This window comes from Vicugna pacos, chromosome 32 (assembly GCF_048564905.1).
Source record: "Vicugna pacos chromosome 32, VicPac4, whole genome shotgun sequence".
Classification (NCBI taxonomy): domain Eukaryota; kingdom Metazoa; phylum Chordata; class Mammalia; order Artiodactyla; family Camelidae; genus Vicugna; species Vicugna pacos.
In genome coordinates, this window is record NC_133018.1 from 10715536 (window position 1) to 10732675 (window position 17140).

The 17140-nt window shown below is 48.9% G+C and overlaps 1 protein-coding gene across 1 annotated transcript; it reads left to right on the top strand.

Annotated features, from left to right (window-relative positions):
- The first annotated feature begins 454 nt into the window (after positions 1-454).
- TCHP (trichoplein keratin filament binding) lies at positions 455-17140 on the top strand. The gene is made up of 13 exons (XM_006204768.4): positions 455-585; positions 1942-2135; positions 3081-3291; positions 3862-3918; positions 5190-5258; positions 5930-6103; positions 6940-7052; positions 7235-7301; positions 8436-8608; positions 9463-9544; positions 11130-11315; positions 11901-12044; positions 13330-17140. The coding sequence occupies exons 2-13, from the start codon at positions 1942-1944 to the stop codon at positions 13360-13362; spliced, it is 1503 nt and encodes a 500-aa protein (XP_006204830.1). The 5' UTR covers positions 455-585; the 3' UTR covers positions 13363-17140.

The window sequence follows — 17140 nt, forward strand, 5'->3', positions numbered from 1 at the left end:
TGGATTTTTTCCCCGAGGCGGGGGCTGTTAATTAGGTTTATTTGTTTATTTTTAAGGGTGGCACTGGGGATTGAACCCAAGACCTCACTCTAAGCAGGCAGCTCTACCGCTGAGACATACCCTCCCTACCCAGGGCACCTGGATTTTTAAGAGGTTCCCAGGTGATTCTGGTGTGCAGCCAGGCTTATAATATCCCACTGACTCCGCCTCCCTCCTCCTTCCTCACGTTCATCCCCGCCAGGTAACCACAATCCTGAATGTCGTGTAGTGAACGATTCTTTTCCTCTTTCCTTCTCTGTTTCCTGGACTAGTAATGTTTGCAATTGAGCTCCCGCCCACCACACGGGGGCGCCAGAGAAAAAACCCACAGCCTCCTTTTTCCTCTCTGTGCGTCTAGTAATCGCGCTGGAGGAGGCTTGGCCCTCGCGGCGCTCCGTCGTCGGCCCGTTGCCCCGGCAACGAGCGGTGAAACGGCGGACGTAGGTGCATAGCTCCCCGAAGCCCAGCGAGCCAAGCAGGTCTTGCTGGAAGTCTGCGGGATCACGGGTTGCAGCAGTCTTCGGAAACTCCGGGGCGCAGAGAAATGTGAGTCGGGGCTTTGGGATCGGCCAGGAGCCGACGCTGGGGCCCGGAGGAGCAGAAAGCCGCCGCAGGCGGCCCCGCGCTGGCGGGAAGCGCGCCCGCCGTCCCGGGACGCGAGGGCAGGGCGCCTGGGCGTTCGGCTCTCGTCCTCACTCTGCTCCCGGCGCGCTCTGAGGCGGACACTTCTGTCTGCAACCGTTTCCGTCGTCATATTTGCATGTTGAGGCTGAGGGAAGGATGCGACTTGTTCAAGGAGCAGCCCAGCTGGTGGGTGGCCCATCCGGGACCAGAATCTTAAGTGTCTTGACTTAAGTGCAAAGATTCATCCTCGGGCGGCTCACAGGGCAAGGAACAGAGTTTGTCAAGCTTGCCACAGTCTGAAGACAGGTCATAAACTGGCAGCCTCAGGCTCAGCTGGTCCGTAGACGCAGATTGTTTTCCTCTGAGTTTGAGACTTGGTGTGGGCCCAGGTCTGTTTGCTTATTCAAAAAAATCTCCTTAAACCCTGTCATAGCCGGGCACTGTGAAGACCCTGCATGTGGGGACAGCTTTGGGACGAGGGGAAAAGGTGTCTGGAGTGAGACTGCTTTCAAGTCTCCAGTGGTGTCCCCAGATTGCTCTTTGATTTGTGCAAATCAACTTTGCTCTCCAGGTGGTAGCTTCTCCATCTGTAAAATGAAGGAGCTCTGTCCACGCTAACCCAGAACACTTACAGCTGTGACACCTGGCTTGGGCCCCTCTCTGGGGGTTGTCAAAGCCAGGGCATGTTGGTCCCAACAGGCAGCCTCTTGCAGTCTTTAAAGCCTGGGCCCTCAACTCAGACTGGCATGATTTAGGATCCCAGCTCTTACAAATTTCCTTTACTTCCTGGCTTTGTGATTTCTAGCAAGTCCTTTTACCTCTTTGAACTTAACGGTTCCTCACTGGCCAAATAAATAATGGTGTGATCGTAACAATGAAGAAAGTCATATATGTGGAGAACTTGGTACATATACATACTCTGTAAATTACTATCTCCGTTACTTTATGCAGAACATAGAAGTCCCCAGTGTGCTTGTCGAGCATTGCCAGGACTGGTTTCCTGTCTGTCTGCAGTGCAGGGCCCTTGATGACTTCTGGCTCACAGCTGGGTGCAGTCCAGGTTTACTAAAGTGGATGATTTGCCGCTCTGTTGGCAAGTCATTTTTTAAATTCTGATGCCTGGAGGTTCACACTAAGACTTTTTTGATTTAGTTGGTTTGGAGGGGGGCCCAGGTTCTACCAGGCGATTCCAATGTACACCCAGGGGGTGAGGCCCGTGCATTAAAGGGATGACAGGTTGCAGCAGGCTACCTTTTTTTCCACTGCTGGTCTCCTCAGATGGCACTCCCCACACTGCCCTCCTCCTGGTGCAGCTGGAGGCTCCTGGATCAGCAGGCAGCGCGACAGCGACACCGAGAGCAGGAGGCCCGGCTGCGGCAGCAGTGGGATCAGAACAGCCGCTACTTCAAGGTGTCGGACATCTGCAGCTCCAAACAAGCAGAATGGAGCTCCAAGACCTCCTACCAGCGGAGGTAACTGTGTGGTGACCACGACTGGTGAGAGCTGAAGGGCCACTTGCTGATCAGATGTGACCTTAAAGACCTGGGGGAGTGTGGCTGGCCAGCATGCGGTCTCAAGGGATTTGCGGGACCGTGCAGATTATCTGCACGGTGGATGTTTTTCCAACTGGAAATTGAAAAAAAGATCATCAGTGAAGTAACACATTTACGCTGAAAAAACATAAAACGACAAAAAATGCATGTAGAATCTGGAAGTCTCCTTGTAACCCCAAATCCCCAGGAGAGAACCACAATTAACAGTTTGATGCATATCCTCCCATACTTCTCCCCATTTGTGTTTGTGTGTGAATATATTTACACATATATGCCCATCTGTATAGAAATACATGTGAAAACATGGAAGTTAAAAGCATAGGCTTTGAGGGGGGTGGATAGCTCAGTGGTAGAATGCATTCCTAGCATGCACGAGGTCCTGGGTTCAATCAGCCATTAGAATCAATCAATCAATCAATCAAATTACTCTTCCCCTAAAACAAAAAGTTAAAAAAAAATAGGTTTTGGAGTCAGACAGACCTAGATGGACACCTACTATATGAATGAGCCTCAGTTTCCTCATCAGGGAAATGGGGCTGAAACAGAATTACTTTATAGGATTTCTGTGGTGATTAATATAACACCGTCCATGTATGTAGTACCTGGTATGTGGTAACTGCTCAAATAATATTAGCTAGCACTCTTATCATATGCATATATAAGCCCACTATATGTTTCTTATTGCAAAAATAAGATTCTGTTATGCACAGTGCTCCACCACCTGCTCTCTTCACTTTGGCCAGAGGACACCTTCCCACGTCACCAGGTTATGTCCACCTCAGCCTCTTTCACCCACAAGGCAGAGCGTTGCGTTCCCCATGTGGCTGCTTCACGGCTGGTTTATGGTGGCTCCTTCTCCCCCAGCATGCACGCCTACCAGAGGGAGAAGATGAAGGAGGAGGGGAGGAGGCGTCTAGAGGCCCGACGGCAGAGACTTAGGCAGCTTCTGCTGGAGGAGCAGGACCTGCTGGCCCGAGAACTGGAGGAGCTGAGGCTGAGCATGAACTTGAGGGAAAGAAGAATCCGGGAGCGGCATGAGAATCTGAAGTCGGCCCGAGAAGAGCAAAGGAAACTGGTAACTTTGCGGAGCAGGTGTCCCCGGCCTGTCAGGGATGCTGTGTGGGGTCACCCTTGGGCACTCTGAGCTGACAAGACGTCAGTTCACTCCATAGCCAGCAAGGAAAAGCGCTTACTCTGATTTCTTCATTTCCATGAGTCATCTCTATTCTCTATGGCCCCTTAAATCATCACATCTGAGTCCTTTTTCTTATTCTAGTTCTGTGGTCCCACAAAGGGCTGGGACGGGTATATCTTATCTTCCAAAGTAGTTGTTGCGTGATGGTGAGCCCCCGTCTGTGTTTTTAAGCCTGCTGTGTATTTTGATACAGATCTTTAGCATTTTGGACCCATCAGTAGCATCGTCACTAGTGTAAGAGTCATTTGTCGGTGTTGTGCGGTTCCAGTCAGGCGTCTGGCTCCCAGCGCAGTGGGTGTGAGGCACAAGGGCGGTCTGCAGGGCAGGTGCACGGACGGCGTGCCGGTGGAGGGGCTCTTAGCCTGAGCTGACCTCCACTGTTGGGGTATCCAGAATGTCAGCGGATTGGAAAAGCAACATCAGGCTTCCCTCTTTGTGTTTTCTTGACAGATTGCTGAACAACTTTTGTATGAACACTGGAAAAAGAACGACCCCAAACTTCGAGAGGTAAAAACCAAGGAGTTCTTTTTGTTGATTTGCCTAAGTAGATGAAATCATGTTTCCCGTCTTGTTTTCAGACTTGCATCTTGTGCTGGGGTGAAACAGAACACTGCAGCCACTTTGAGAAAAGCACCCCATCAGATTGGTTTCATTCGGTTGTTTAGAAGCTACAAGTGGCTGGGAGGTTGGGATATTAGATAGGGTGGGGGAACACCAAGAGCTGAGGCTGGGCAGGCAGACAGGGCCACCCTGGATGGCCTTGTGTGGCCATCCTCTGGAAGCACTGGGGAGTGCCTTTGTGATTTTAAGCAGAGGTGTAGCAGGGTCCCAGCTGAATTTTGGGGAGCAGCAGTTTCAGCAGCAGTGTTGAGGTGGGCAGGAAGGGGGGCTGTCAATTAAGGGGTTGCCACTGCAGCCCAGGTGAGTGACAGTCAGGGTCTGAACTGGGGTGGCAGGAGGAAGGGGGACCAGTCCTTGAGAATCCCATGACGAGTATCATTCATTTACTTCAGTCCACAATTTGTGTATCTGTTTGGTGGTGTTAACTGATGTATCTATAATTACGCAGAGAAATTGCCAGGCACAAGTGATAGCAGTAAACCAGGGGACGACGCCTGTCCCCTGCCATTTGTCGATTTCATTGGATGCTCTAAAGTCATGTATGCAGATGTTTATATTCAGAACATTCAAGTTAGTTGCAAATGTTTACATTTTTAAGTTGAGAAAGAAATTTAAAACTTCCGTAAACAATTTCCCAAACAAAAGCTTTTAGACCGTGTTGCAATTCATTTTCTGATCCAAAAATTTGTTTAAGTCCAAATCTCTTTGTAATACCCCAAATTTGTTGCATCTCTTGATGCAAAGCGTGCATGTTTTTACAGCTGCCGCTTTGCAGAGGAAGTGCTGGAGAGCCAGGCCAAAGGTTGAGTCTGCTCCTCACCCAGCTCCTGCTGCCCCGGGGCCTGGCAGGCTTTAGACCAAAGGGGGTGGCCTTTGAGATTGGATTTCTATGTCAGTGTCTGCTGACCTGTTTCCGCTTAGCCCCAAGGCTACCAGGAGAAGCTTCTGCTACTTTGTTCCAACTCAGTGTGTTTAGAATTGCCTGGTCCTTTGCTTTCCTAATTGACTTGCATTCAGACTGTGTCATGTTGGGTCTTACATGTACCTCCTTGTAAGACACCTGGGCCGCACTTGAGGGCTTGGTGCTGTGCGCTGCAGTGAGTGTCTGTCTGATGAACCAGTGAGGAAGCTAATGTTCTCCCTCTTCTCATCCTCAGATTGAACTAGACCTTCACAGGAAGCATGTGATAAACTCCTGGGAAACACAGAAAGAAGAAAAAAGACAGGTGTGGTATATGGCTCTGGCAATAGTCCCACGTGCTGTAGTGGGAGACATGTCCTTGAATTTGTTCCTTGTTTTGGTGTTAATAACTCCAATCCAGGAATAGACTTTTTCTCCGTTTACTTAACACGTTAAAACTGAATGTTTGTTGCTCTTACACAGACTAGAATCCTATGTGATCACTCCCGGGGCAGGGTGAGACCAGAGGACCAGGGCTGGTCGATGTTAGATGGAACATGCATCCTTAAGGTGGTTTTTGTTGCTGGCACCCTCTTTTGGTGTAATTTACATCATAGAGGTTACATCACTGGTTTACAGCAGCCTCTGGGCATAAAAGTCCACACCTCCATGGACCCACCGCTTTGCCTCTGGGTTCACTTTGGAAAGTGTCTTGTTGACTTGTGGGAGGGGAAGGGACCCCGGGGTTCTCGAGTCCCTCCTCTGTGCCAGGCATTGTGCTGAGCGCCCGCCCAGCCTCGTCTCTGAGGGCAGCACCACTCCCATGCTTCCCCCAGGGAGAACCGAGCTCAGGAAGATGCACCCTCACCAGATCACACAGCTTACATGTGGCATGGCCTCCTTGGGTGTGGACGCGTGGGAATGAGGACCGGGCCCTGGATCTTTACTGACTCCGTGCTGCAGACACTGACCCCTGGTTCCTTTGGCCCCATGCAGCAAGACACTGCCAAAGAGGAAGAGGAAAAGCAGTATGAAAACGAGTACGAGACGGCCCGGAGGGAAGCGCTGGAACGGATGAGAGCCGAGGAGGAGAGGAGGCAGCTGGAGGAGAAGCTGCAGGCGGAGGCGCTGCGCCAGCAGATGGAGGAGCTGAAGGTGAAGGAGATGGAGGTAAGGGCCAGCCCGGCCACCAGGGCCTCGCCTGCAGCTGCTGCTTGTTACAAGTGGGCACTTAGAAAGCTGCTCTAAACAGAGATCCTGTCGGGGAGGTGGTTCTGAGAAGTGGACCGACCCTGGGCTCCCCCTCCTGACGTGCATCCCCTCCGTGTGGTCCTTCTGTGCTCCCAGCTCGTGTGCCCAGGTTCTGCAGCGTGAACGCTCAGGAGAGAGCACCTGTCCTCTCAGGCGTGCATAGGGACCTGCTGTCTGAGAGCCTCCTTAGAGCTTGGGCTGTAAGTGCACTAAGTAGACCACACCCAGGCTGACGATCTGGCGCTCAGCTCTCCCGGCAGCAGGTTGTGGGTGCCAGGGCACAAGCCATGAGGCTCTTTGGTCCAGGAGGCTGTTTTGAGAGTGCTGTGCAGTTTCTCTGAGGAGCTGGATCTTCCCAGTTGGGCGAGGGGAGCACCCCCTCACCCCTTCCCCAGGCCTGAATGATCCAAGAACTAGATCTTACTCCAGGTGCTGAGCCCTGGGATGGCTGCTCGAGGTGCTGCTGGGAGCAAGGCCCACAGTCCTGGCCTTCATGGTGGAAGCTGTGTCAGGGGAGACAGATGTTAATCACAGTAAGGCGTGGACCGTGCAGGGTCCTGTGGGAGCTCGAGCAGGGGGCTCAGCCTTGTTGGTGGGGCTGGGAAAGGCCTCAGGGCCCCGGAGGCGGGAGGGGGTTCTGAGCACCAGGTGGCCAGGTCGTCCTGTCGTGTCACGGCAGCTGCAGATGGAGAGGAGGGATGGAGGAAGCTGTGAGTCTGAGGAGCGTAACTGGGTTTACTGTCTCACAACCACAGGCTACGAAACTGAAGAAGGAGCAGGAGAATCTGCTGAAGCAGCGCTGGGAGCTGGAGAGGCTGGAGGAAGAGAGGAAGCAGATGGCGGCCCTGCGGCAGAAGGCAGAGCTGGGGTGCGTGTGGGAAGGGCCCCCAGCCCCTCGCCTGCGCTTCCCCGGCGGGCTGGCCTCTCCCTTCCTCAGACTTGCACTGGTGTCCCTGAAGCCAGGAGGGATACAGTCTATAGAAAGTAGCCATCTAACCTGTTTAATTCTTTATGAAACACTGAAGGCAAACCGTATTTTCTCATTTCTAGACGCTTTTTGAGACATCAGTATAACGTGCAACTCAACAGACGTACACAGCAGATCCAAGAGGAATTGGTGAGTCTGAAGTGACAGCCTGGGGTTTCTTCCATCTTTGAAAACTGTTTTCCATTGCTCAGTAATGAGCGTGTTCTCGTAAGAAAACACTAAGTGAGATTCCCCGTTGACCAGCAGCGCCCGCAGTCCAGGCCCCTCCCCAGAGCTGTCTGTCTGGGTGTGCGTCTTTCTGGATATACAGTTGACTCTTGAACCACATGGGGGCTAAGCTCCCCTGTTCCCCCAGCAGTCGGAAATCCTGGTTCTGCCATCTCTGCCTCAGACACAAAGGAACTGATAAATATCTCACCCAGGAGCAGGGAGCTGAAACGGCTCGGTCAGAATCAGGACTCAAACCCCAGTTCATTTGAGTCCACATACTACAGTCTCTAATCAGACTCTTTTCTCCACATTTGGTTAGTTTAAAGATCTGTAAAATGAAAACACAAGTGCTGTACTTAATGGAAAAAACCTGTAAGTGGACCCACACTGTTCAGACCCACGTTGTTGAAGAGTCAACTGTATTTACACGCACACGCATACACGGAGGCGGTGAGTTTGGGGGATTTTTTGGTTTTGTTTTTAACTGTGCTGGAAGCGGCAGTGTCCAGCATATCTACCTAACGGTAGACCTTAGCCTTTAGGACCCGTGTTCTTAGATCAAGTTTGTTCTTTTTGACTAGCTGTTCGGTATTCTTGGCAGCTGTTCTGACGGGCTCCCTCAGTGAGACCGGACAGGAGAGTGGCCCTTCACCTGGCCGGCTTCCCTCTTACAGGGCAGCTCAGTGAGCATTTTGTGCAGCCTGTGGGATTGCTGCCGGATTCTGTTCTGAAAAGCTGTGCTCCCAGACGTGTCCAGGGGCAGGGACATGCGTGTGCTGGCAGAGGGTCTCTCCCTGTGGGCAGAGAGGAGCTCCTGGGCCCCTGTGGCACCTAAACCGTCCCTAAGCGATCATACCCGGGCAGCTCTGGAAGCAGCCCACGTCCTCCCGTCTGTATGGAGAGCATTAGGAAGCATCAAGAATGCCTGTTTTCAGTGCCAGTCAATCGACTGATCAGTCAGTCCCAGACAGGAGAGGAGCTGGCAGGGGCATAAAGTGGCGCTGCCTGTGGGGCCGGGCATCCGGCCCACGGCACTTCCTCCTCTTCCTCCAGGAGGCGGACAGGCGCATCCTGCAGGCGCTGCTGGAGGAGGAGGACGAGAACCAGCGCGCACACCTTGCCCGGCGGGAGCAGGCCCTGGCCGACGTGGCGTGGATGAAGCAGGTCATCGAGGAGCAGCTGCAGCTGGAGAGGGCGCGGGAGGCAGAGCTGCAGACGCTGCTGAGGTGAGAGGTGGCGTCCTGGCCTCTCCTCTGGTACCTGGATCCCTGCAGGTCAGCAGGTCGCCATGAGGGTCGCCTGCTGTTGTTAAAACGCCTGACCTTGTTACTTGGTCCATCTGGCCCATCATTCGTGAGGCGCACATCCTTGCTAATGGACCTGGCTTGCGGGGTGTCTCCCTCGGGTTATGTCAGGTGGAAGCTGTTAGGGCTTAGAGTAAGGATCTGTGCATCTGAAATCTTAGAAATTCGAAAGGAAATTTTTATAGATCTTAGAGATGTTGAATGCTTCTTGGGTCTATGTAAATAGATCTAGATCCTAAAAATTAGATTGAAGTAATGGGGTAACAGGTAACATTTGCTGAGCACTTACTGTGTGCCAGACACCGTGCTCAGTTCTTAACTGTCCTCATCCGGTTTAATCCTGACATCCAGCCAAGTGCTAGGGTCACAGAGTTCTTGGGTCACGGGGACTTGAGGTGGTCACTCACTTGCCCCAGGTCACAGGGTGAGCTAGAGTGACCCCAGGAACGTGGTGACAGAGCTCAGGCACCTGCAGTGCCCTCCTCCTCCCCAGAGTCCCGATGGTTTCAGTCAGTTCAGTGTTTAAATGTCCCGGGTGCCCGTCATCACAAGTGCTTTCTGTAAGGAGGTGGAGTTTGAAAAAAGGAAACTTAAAGTACTTACGACAGTGATGCTGTGACACTGTCCTTAACTGGGGTCTGCTGAAGGCCTGTGTGAAGGCTGGCCCCGCAGAGGCGTGTGCGACCTGGTGCTCTGCAGCCCTGTTGGTTCTTTGGTTGTCTTCTGCCGTCGGTGGTGGTAAGGAGCCTGCTGTCATCCGCTCCGTGTCTCCCTAGGGAGGAGGCCAAGGAAATGTGGGAGAAGAGAGAGGCAGAGTGGGCCCGTGAGAGGAGCGCTCGAGACCGGCTGATGAGCGAGGTAATGGTCCCGGCTGCAAGGGACGTGGGCCAGCCTGGGGTGGGGGCCCGGGGGGTTAGCAGCCACTGCCGACCCTGCCAGATGTCCTGGGAACTGAGTCCCCTCTGGTTACTTTTAGTAGACTTTTAGTATCATTATAAAAGTAATACAAGCTTATTAAAAAGAATTCAGTATAGAAAAGTAAAAACAAAAAAAAGTCACCCAGACTCCCATCACCCGCATAGCCACTGTTCATTTCCTTCTGTGCTGCTGTTTCCATGGTGGACAGCATAGCGCTTCAGTTATACGTGTATATATACTTTGTCATTATAGGTTATTACAAGCTATTGAACATAGTTCCCTGTACTGTACAGCCGGACTTTGTTTATTTTATATGTAGTAGTTTGTATCTGCTAAATGCAAACTCTTAATTTATCCTTCCCCACCCCCTCTTCCCCTTTGGTAACCGTAAGTTTATTTTCTATGTCTGTGAGTCTGTTTCTGTTTTGTAAATAAGTTCATTTGTGTCATTTTTCTAAGATTCTACATATAAGTGATATATTTGTCTTTCTCTGTCTGACTTACTTTGCTTAGCATGGTAACATCTAGGTCCATTTGCTGTAAATGGCATTATTTCATTCTTTTTTAATGGCTGAGTGGTATTTCATTGTATAGATACATATATATACACACACACCATAATTTCTGTATCCTGTCATCTGTCAGTGGACATTTAAGTTGCTTCCATGTCTTGGCTGTTGTAAATAATGCTGCTGTGAACATTGGGGTGCATGTATCTTTTCAAATTTGGGTTTTCTCCAGATAAATGTGCAGGAATGGAATTGCTGAATCATTTGGTAACTATTTTTAGTTTTTAAGGAAAGTTATCTTAAGGTGGGTTAAAATGGGAATTATATTCTGCAGGCCAGCATGCTACATTTTAGAATCCGTGGGAAATCAGGCCCCAACTGATGCTTCTTCCTTACATGAATACCAGATATTCCTGAGCATCTTCTGATTCCCCCTCATTTAAAATGTTCCTCCTCATCGTGGACATGTTACATGCCCCCTCTGGAGAGCATGACTGTTGGTTATGGCAGGTGGCCTCCCACTGTTCCTAGTTCCCAAGTCCTGACCCTGATCTGGATGTGATCTTGTGCTGTGGCCAAGTCTCAAACACAGCAGGTTTCAGCTGCTCTGAGCAGGAAGTTTACATCCACAAGGTTGGCAGGGTGACCCAGACTCTACCTCTGGTCATCTGCGTGGCTTGTGGTTTCTTTCTTTCTCTAGTACTCACTGATAGGAGAGCTGTGCGTGCGCCCTCGGGAGGGAGCTCTGCCCCGCCTGCTCTCACCTCTGGTGCTCGGCGTCTCCGCGCACACAGTCCGCGCACACCCTGTGTGTGACGGGCGTGGTGGGGACGTGGCTGATGGTGCTTGGGCTGATCCTGTAGCCTGGCTTGCCTTCGTCTGGTGCGTCCGGGCCTGAGGCTGAGGACTAGGCTGCGTCTCGGTGTCGCTGCAGCTGCAGACTGTCCACAGCTGGTAGAACAGGCACCTGTTAAAGTCTAACTGACACCCTCCCCTTTTCTTTCTGCTGAGGCTAGGTTCTGACAGGGAGACAACAACAAATACAGGAGAAGATTGAACAAAACCGACAGGCCCAAGAGGAATCCCTCAGACACAGGGAGCAACTCATTCGAAATCTTGAGGAGGCAAGAGAGTCAGCTCGTCGTGAGAAGGAGGAGAGCGAAGAACTGAAGTCGGCCAGGAAGCGGGAGCTGGGAGCCCAGGTGGGGCTAAGCCCTGGGCCAGGGAGGCGGCCCCAACGAGGGGATGAGAGCGGCGGGCAGCAGGCCCTGCCGGGGCTCCCGCGTCCTCATGGCACAGGTCGCAGAGACCCTGACTTCCTCCACGGCCTGGACCTTGTCCAGGAAGCCCACATCTTGGGGCTCAGGGCATCCCTTTTTTTATTTCCCGCGGGAACCGTGCCCCTCCCGATTGTAGCTCCAGCTCCACTCCAGGTCTCCGTGTCAGGTGGAACAAGGCTGCCGTGACCGTCCCGCATCTTGCTCTCCTGTCTGCATCTGCAGGCAGGTGGCTCACTGGCCCCGGGACTTTTTTAATTCAATTGAGTACCTAAGAGTCAACACAAAAGAATCTTCCAAACACGCAGTCACGTCCAGAGCTTTTTATAAGGTACATAGTACCACACACATAGCCTCTCTGGTGCCGGGAATGTCCTTCCTGTGAGGGCACCGCCACCACTTGTGCTGAGTGCTGATGCTCCAGCGGGGGGACCCCAGCTGTCCCTCCGGATTGGAGGCAGCGCTCTGCCCCGTAGCCAGTCCCGGGGTGACTTTGCCCTCGGTGCCCAGGTTGCAGAGCGCCAGCTGCAGGCGTGGGAAGCGGAACAGCAGGAGGAGGAGGAGGAAGAGGAGGCGAGGCAGGCAGAGCAGCTCACGGATACCCTGCTGCAGCAGGAGGCGAAGATGATGGCCCAGCAGGGCTACCGGCCCAAGGTAGGGAGCCGGCCGGGGATGGGCGCTGCCGCCGCGCCACTCAGCCCAGCCCTGCTCTCCCAGGCCCGTTCACAGGGCTCGGCGCTGCTTCCCAGCAGCTCGGATTCTTTCCTGCTCCTCTTCTCTTGTATTTCTTCCTTTCTCAGCTGGTAGGGAACCTCAACATGGAGTCTGTTTCAGTCCTTGGTTGGGCCTCAAACAGGCCTTGGTTGCTCTGGCTCCTGCCTCTGTAGCCCAGGGACTGTGATCCTGACAGCTCAGCGGCCTGCCTGGCAACCTTGCTGGGGACAGAGGGCACTCCAAGAAGGGCCTTGGCATGGCTGGTGAGGGCTGGGGGCGCAGTGGTGCTGGGTCCCATTTGTCCAGACGGCAGAGCCTGGCCAGGGGAACAGGGCCTGGTTCCCTTCCTCTCCTGCTCTCGGCACCTCTGGACCTCTTCTCTCCTTCTTTCCCTGTCTCTCAAAGTACTTGAGTGACCCCCAGCGCAGGGTGCCAGGGGAGCACAGAGAAGCAAAGGCCGTCACCCCTGCTTCCAGGGAGCTGATGAGTAAAGCACCTGGGAACTGACTGAGGGCCCAGCGGGCGTGTCTCCTCTGCCCCTCCTTTACCAGGCCCCTCTGGCCACCTTGCTGCTCTAAAGCGCTGCCAGACAGAGGCTGGCTCCCTCGTGGTCAGATCAGTCTGGGAAGCTGATGGAACAGTCAGAGCAGGTGCTCCGGCTGCTGCAGAACCTCAGGGTCCTGACTGGCTGGAGCTCCTGAGGTGCGGGGAATGGCATGTTCTTTTCTTCTTTTTTCTTTTTATTTATCTATTTTTTATTGAAGTATAGTTGATTTACAGTATCGTGTTAGTTTCTGGTGTACAGCACAGTGATTCAATTATATATATGTGTGTGTGTATATATCTCTATATATCTATATCTATATCTATATATAAATGTATTCTTTTTCATATTCTTTTCCATTATGGTCTATTACAGGATATTGATTATGGTTCCCTGTGTTATACAGGACCTTGCTGTTTATGCATTTTCTAAACTTAATTAATCATGGATCAGTAAATGTCTCAGGTCAAGGTCTCCCAGAGCCATGTGAATTGTTACTTAGGGCTGGTGCTGAAAAAAAAAAAAATAAGGTGCCTCATTTATGGCTTAGGGTCAAAGACATTTTAGCTGTAAATGAAAACAGCCATATATACTGTGTTTTTAGCTCTTGAAATGAGATTAATTTCCAGTGCTCCAGAGACTCCTGACCTAATCAGTCTTACGGTTTCTTTCTTGTCTCAGCCTTACGGACATCCCAGAATTGCTTGGAACTGATGCCGTTGGTACCGTAAGCACAGAGAGCCAGGATGGTGAGGTCTCGGATATGCAGCTGCCAGACAGTTTTATAAGTTCTGTTCTCGGGTTCGGGTCACTGTAACATAGCTCACCGAGCCTGTTCAGGTTCACAGTTAAACAGAGCGAGGGTCTGGCCGGACTTCAAGGTGTGCTGGATATGCCGCACCAGCAAGAGGCCCTTTCGTGCCCTTCTTATCCCAGAAAGGGGCTTTATACTCACATGCTGGCAGTGCTGTCACAGTCTTGTAATATATTTATAAGTAACAGAAGATTCTAAATCAATGCCAGGAGTTACAAGTTGTGTTCCATGACCAGATACGTGGTTTCCTGTTGTTTACCCCTAACGGTCAGCCTCCAGTGAGGACTCCAGCCAGAGATAGAAATTTTTAGATTTTTAAAAATTGCCATTTAAATTTAACTATTCTATTGAAAATAAACTTGTGGGTCTTGGTGTAGTTTATTAATTTCAGGGTTTATTAATGTAGTGGTCCCAAAAGGATCACATCTGGTTTTCTGGAAGAAAAGAACGATGAAATCTGACAGTCTGATGTGGTCCATGGATGCTTTCTGGAAAGGTGGTGAGATATGAGTCTTTCTTCCTTTAAAAATTAGCATTTTGGTAGAATGTCCATAGGGCACTGCATGGCGGGGGAGTGATCCCAACATGTATGTAACTGAGCCTCAGAAGGTCACCAGGTTGGCTGACCTGGCAGGACGCCTTGGACCTCCAGTGTCTGAGGAAGGGCTCAGCTCTACGCAGCCTTCTTGGATTTATGTGCCCAGAGGAAGGGGCGCCGAACCTGAAGAAACTAGATCAGACTCAACCACAGATCAGCCAAAAATTTCTCTTCCCACTGTTCTATCAATGTGACATTGTTCTAGATTAATCTCTATAAATAACTGTAAATTCCTTGCAGCAATAATCATATTTTTATGACTTGTATTTTTTTTCATACTCTTCCTCTGAGGTTTCAGTTTTCATTATACTGTGTTCAGGATTCCATCTCTCAGTAAATTATAGCTAATTACAGGGCTGTGTTCCAGGTTATTAAAAACCAGAGTTTATTAAAAAAAAATCTCCAGTCTAAAAGCAGTATTGCTGTTCACTTCCATTGTGCTGTAGAAACAAATTGAGCTGCATACTGCATCCTTAATCTGTTCTTCATTTCCTTGTCTTAAATTTCTCTGGATGTGATCCCCTGAGCACCACTTTCATTATGCACGCTCGTATTTACTTCCCGTTTCAGATGTTCATTAATTGTGAAATAAAGTTCCAGACTGACGGCATTGCTTCCAAGCTTTGTCACTGTTGTTTTTCTTAATTGCTGCAACGTGGGTTGCATAGAATGATAGGTTTTTTACTGATTAAATCCACACCTCTTACAGGTTTGGATATTTTCTCTGACTGGTCACATTTTCTAGGTTATATTCATTTTTCTTCTGAAAGTGGTCTTATCTCCCCTCTCACTTCCACTGGAGTCTCTTCTAAGTAAACCACAGAGAATTACTGGCCATCATACATGTTTTGAGCTCCAGGATAGGATGGATGTGGACAGAATGCCTGTTAAATAGGCACTCACATATTTACTGAATAGTTTTTATTTCTTCATGTTTTTTGTTTTTGAAGCCTGGGAGTAATCTTATTAGCATTAAAGATTATATTATACTGGTTCTCTACCCTAATATATTTAAATGTTTCCCTCTCTCAACTGAGCCTCAGCCTTTGTTTCCAGATTTAGAGCTTCCACCGTCTACTGTTTCTGGTATAGCACATACTCTTCTTAGCTCGTGTGTGTTGACTGTGTTGTGGCTGTATATACACATATATTGGTTTTATTATTCTTAAGTGCCTTTTCCTACTTACTATAAAACGAATGATTTATAGATCATTGTGCAGCAGATGCTTCTACAAAGTTCAATTCATTTAGAAGAGATGGTGTTGAAGCCACTCCTAATACATTCTGTATGTGAACAGCTTTTCCTCTTTTTGCTCACTCAGCACATGCTCTCTCCAGGGAGGATGCACTGCTAGGCCTGGGGCAGGTGCACAACTGAACAAGAACAGGGACAGGAATCAAGAAAGTACACAGGTGAGCAGGCGGCACTGGCAGGCCCAGAGCCAGTCATAACTCATGGACCGAAGGAACCATTGGTGCAATAAATACATTCAGTACATCCATAGTTCATTATGGATATAAGGAGTATTTTTTTAGGTAGTGTTGTCTTCATGAAATACAGAGCATCATTATAACGCCTTCAAAAGCATTAGCCTTAGCAGTGCCTGCTGACCCTGACGAAACTCAGCCATGAAGCCACGTGGAGTTTTATTTTAGGGAGTTTGACATTGTCATGTCTTCATTTTAGAGGGGTATTTACTTTATGACTTAATGATCACTCAGAAGTTCTAAAAGGGAACTGTAGGGAAAAAATATCTACCTCAAAGGATGCAAACGTGGTTTTTAACAACTTGTTTGTTTTATAGATTTTTTTTTTTTATCGAGTTGAAAAGTTCCTCTCTGTTCTTCATTTGCTGAGAAGTTTTATCATAATTGGCTGTTGGATTTCTTCAGATGCTTTTTCTGCATCTGTTGATAATGGTCATGTAATTTTTCTTTTTCAGCTTGCTAATGTAATGGATTATATTAATTGAAATTTGAATGTTGAACCAGTCTTACACATGTGGGGTAAATCTCACTTGGTTGTGGTGTATAATTCTTTTTGTACTTTATTAGATTCAATTTGCTAATATTTTGTTGAGGATTTTTGCATCTATGTTTCTTTGGAGACATTGGTCTGTAGTTTTCTTGTAATGTCTTTATCTAGTTTTGGTTTTTGGGTAATGCTGGCCTCATAGAATGGGTTAGGAAGTATTCCCTCTGCTTCAGTCTTTTGGAAGAGATTGTAGGGACCCGGTATACTCTCTTCCTTAAATGTTTGGTAAAATTCACCAGTGAACCCATCTGGGCCTGGTGCTTTATATTTTGGAAGGTTATTAATTATCGATTCAATTTATTTAATAGATGTAGGCCTACTCAGGTTGTTTCTTCTTGTGTGAATTTTGACAGATTGTGTCTTTCAAGGAAGTCCATTTCATCTAGGTTACCAAATCTGTGGGCACAGAGTTGTTCAAAGTGTTCTTTTATTATCCTTTTGATGTCCATGGGCCGTGTAGTGATGTTCCCTCTTCCTTTCTGATATTAGTAATTTGTATCTTCTTTACTTAGCCTGGCGAGAGGGTTATTGATTTATTGATCTTTCAACCATCTTTTGGTTTTGTTCATTTTTCTCTGTTGATTTCCTTTTCAGTTTCATTGATTTCTGCTCTAATTCTTACTATTTCTTTTTTTATTGTTTGCTTTGGATTTAATTTGCTCTTTTTCTAGTTTCCTAGTAAGGTAGAAATTTAAACTGATTTTAGATCTTTATTCTTTTCTAACATATGCATTTAATTCTATACATTTCCCTCTAAGCACTGCTTTCACTGCATCCCACACATTTTGATAAGTTGTGTTTTCATTTTCATCTGGTTTAAAATATTTTTAAATCTCTCTTGAGACTTCTCCTTTGACTTGGGTTATTTAGAAGTGTGTTACTGATTTTTCTAGTTTAATTCCAGTGTGATCTGAGAGCAGACATTGTATGAGTTCTGTTCTCCTAAATTTGTTATTTTATGGTTTTGATTTTTTAAAACACATAGCTGCAATCATTTCTTATTGCTATACATAGTTTATTGTGTAAATATATTATTTATCCACTA

What these genes read in the sequence shown, in the direction of transcription:
- TCHP (XM_006204768.4), top strand. Translation starts at nt 1,942, where the DNA reads ATGGCACTCCCCACACTGCCCTCCTCCTGGTGCAGCTGGAGGCTCCTG. An exon ending in AGCAGATCCAAGAGGAATTG is followed by an intron (nt 7,302 to 8,435) that starts GTGAGTCTGAAG and finishes CTCTTCCTCCAG; the next exon opens with GAGGCGGACAGGCGCATCCT. An exon ending in AGCGGGAGCTGGGAGCCCAG is followed by an intron (nt 11,316 to 11,900) that starts GTGGGGCTAAGC and finishes CTCGGTGCCCAG; the next exon opens with GTTGCAGAGCGCCAGCTGCA.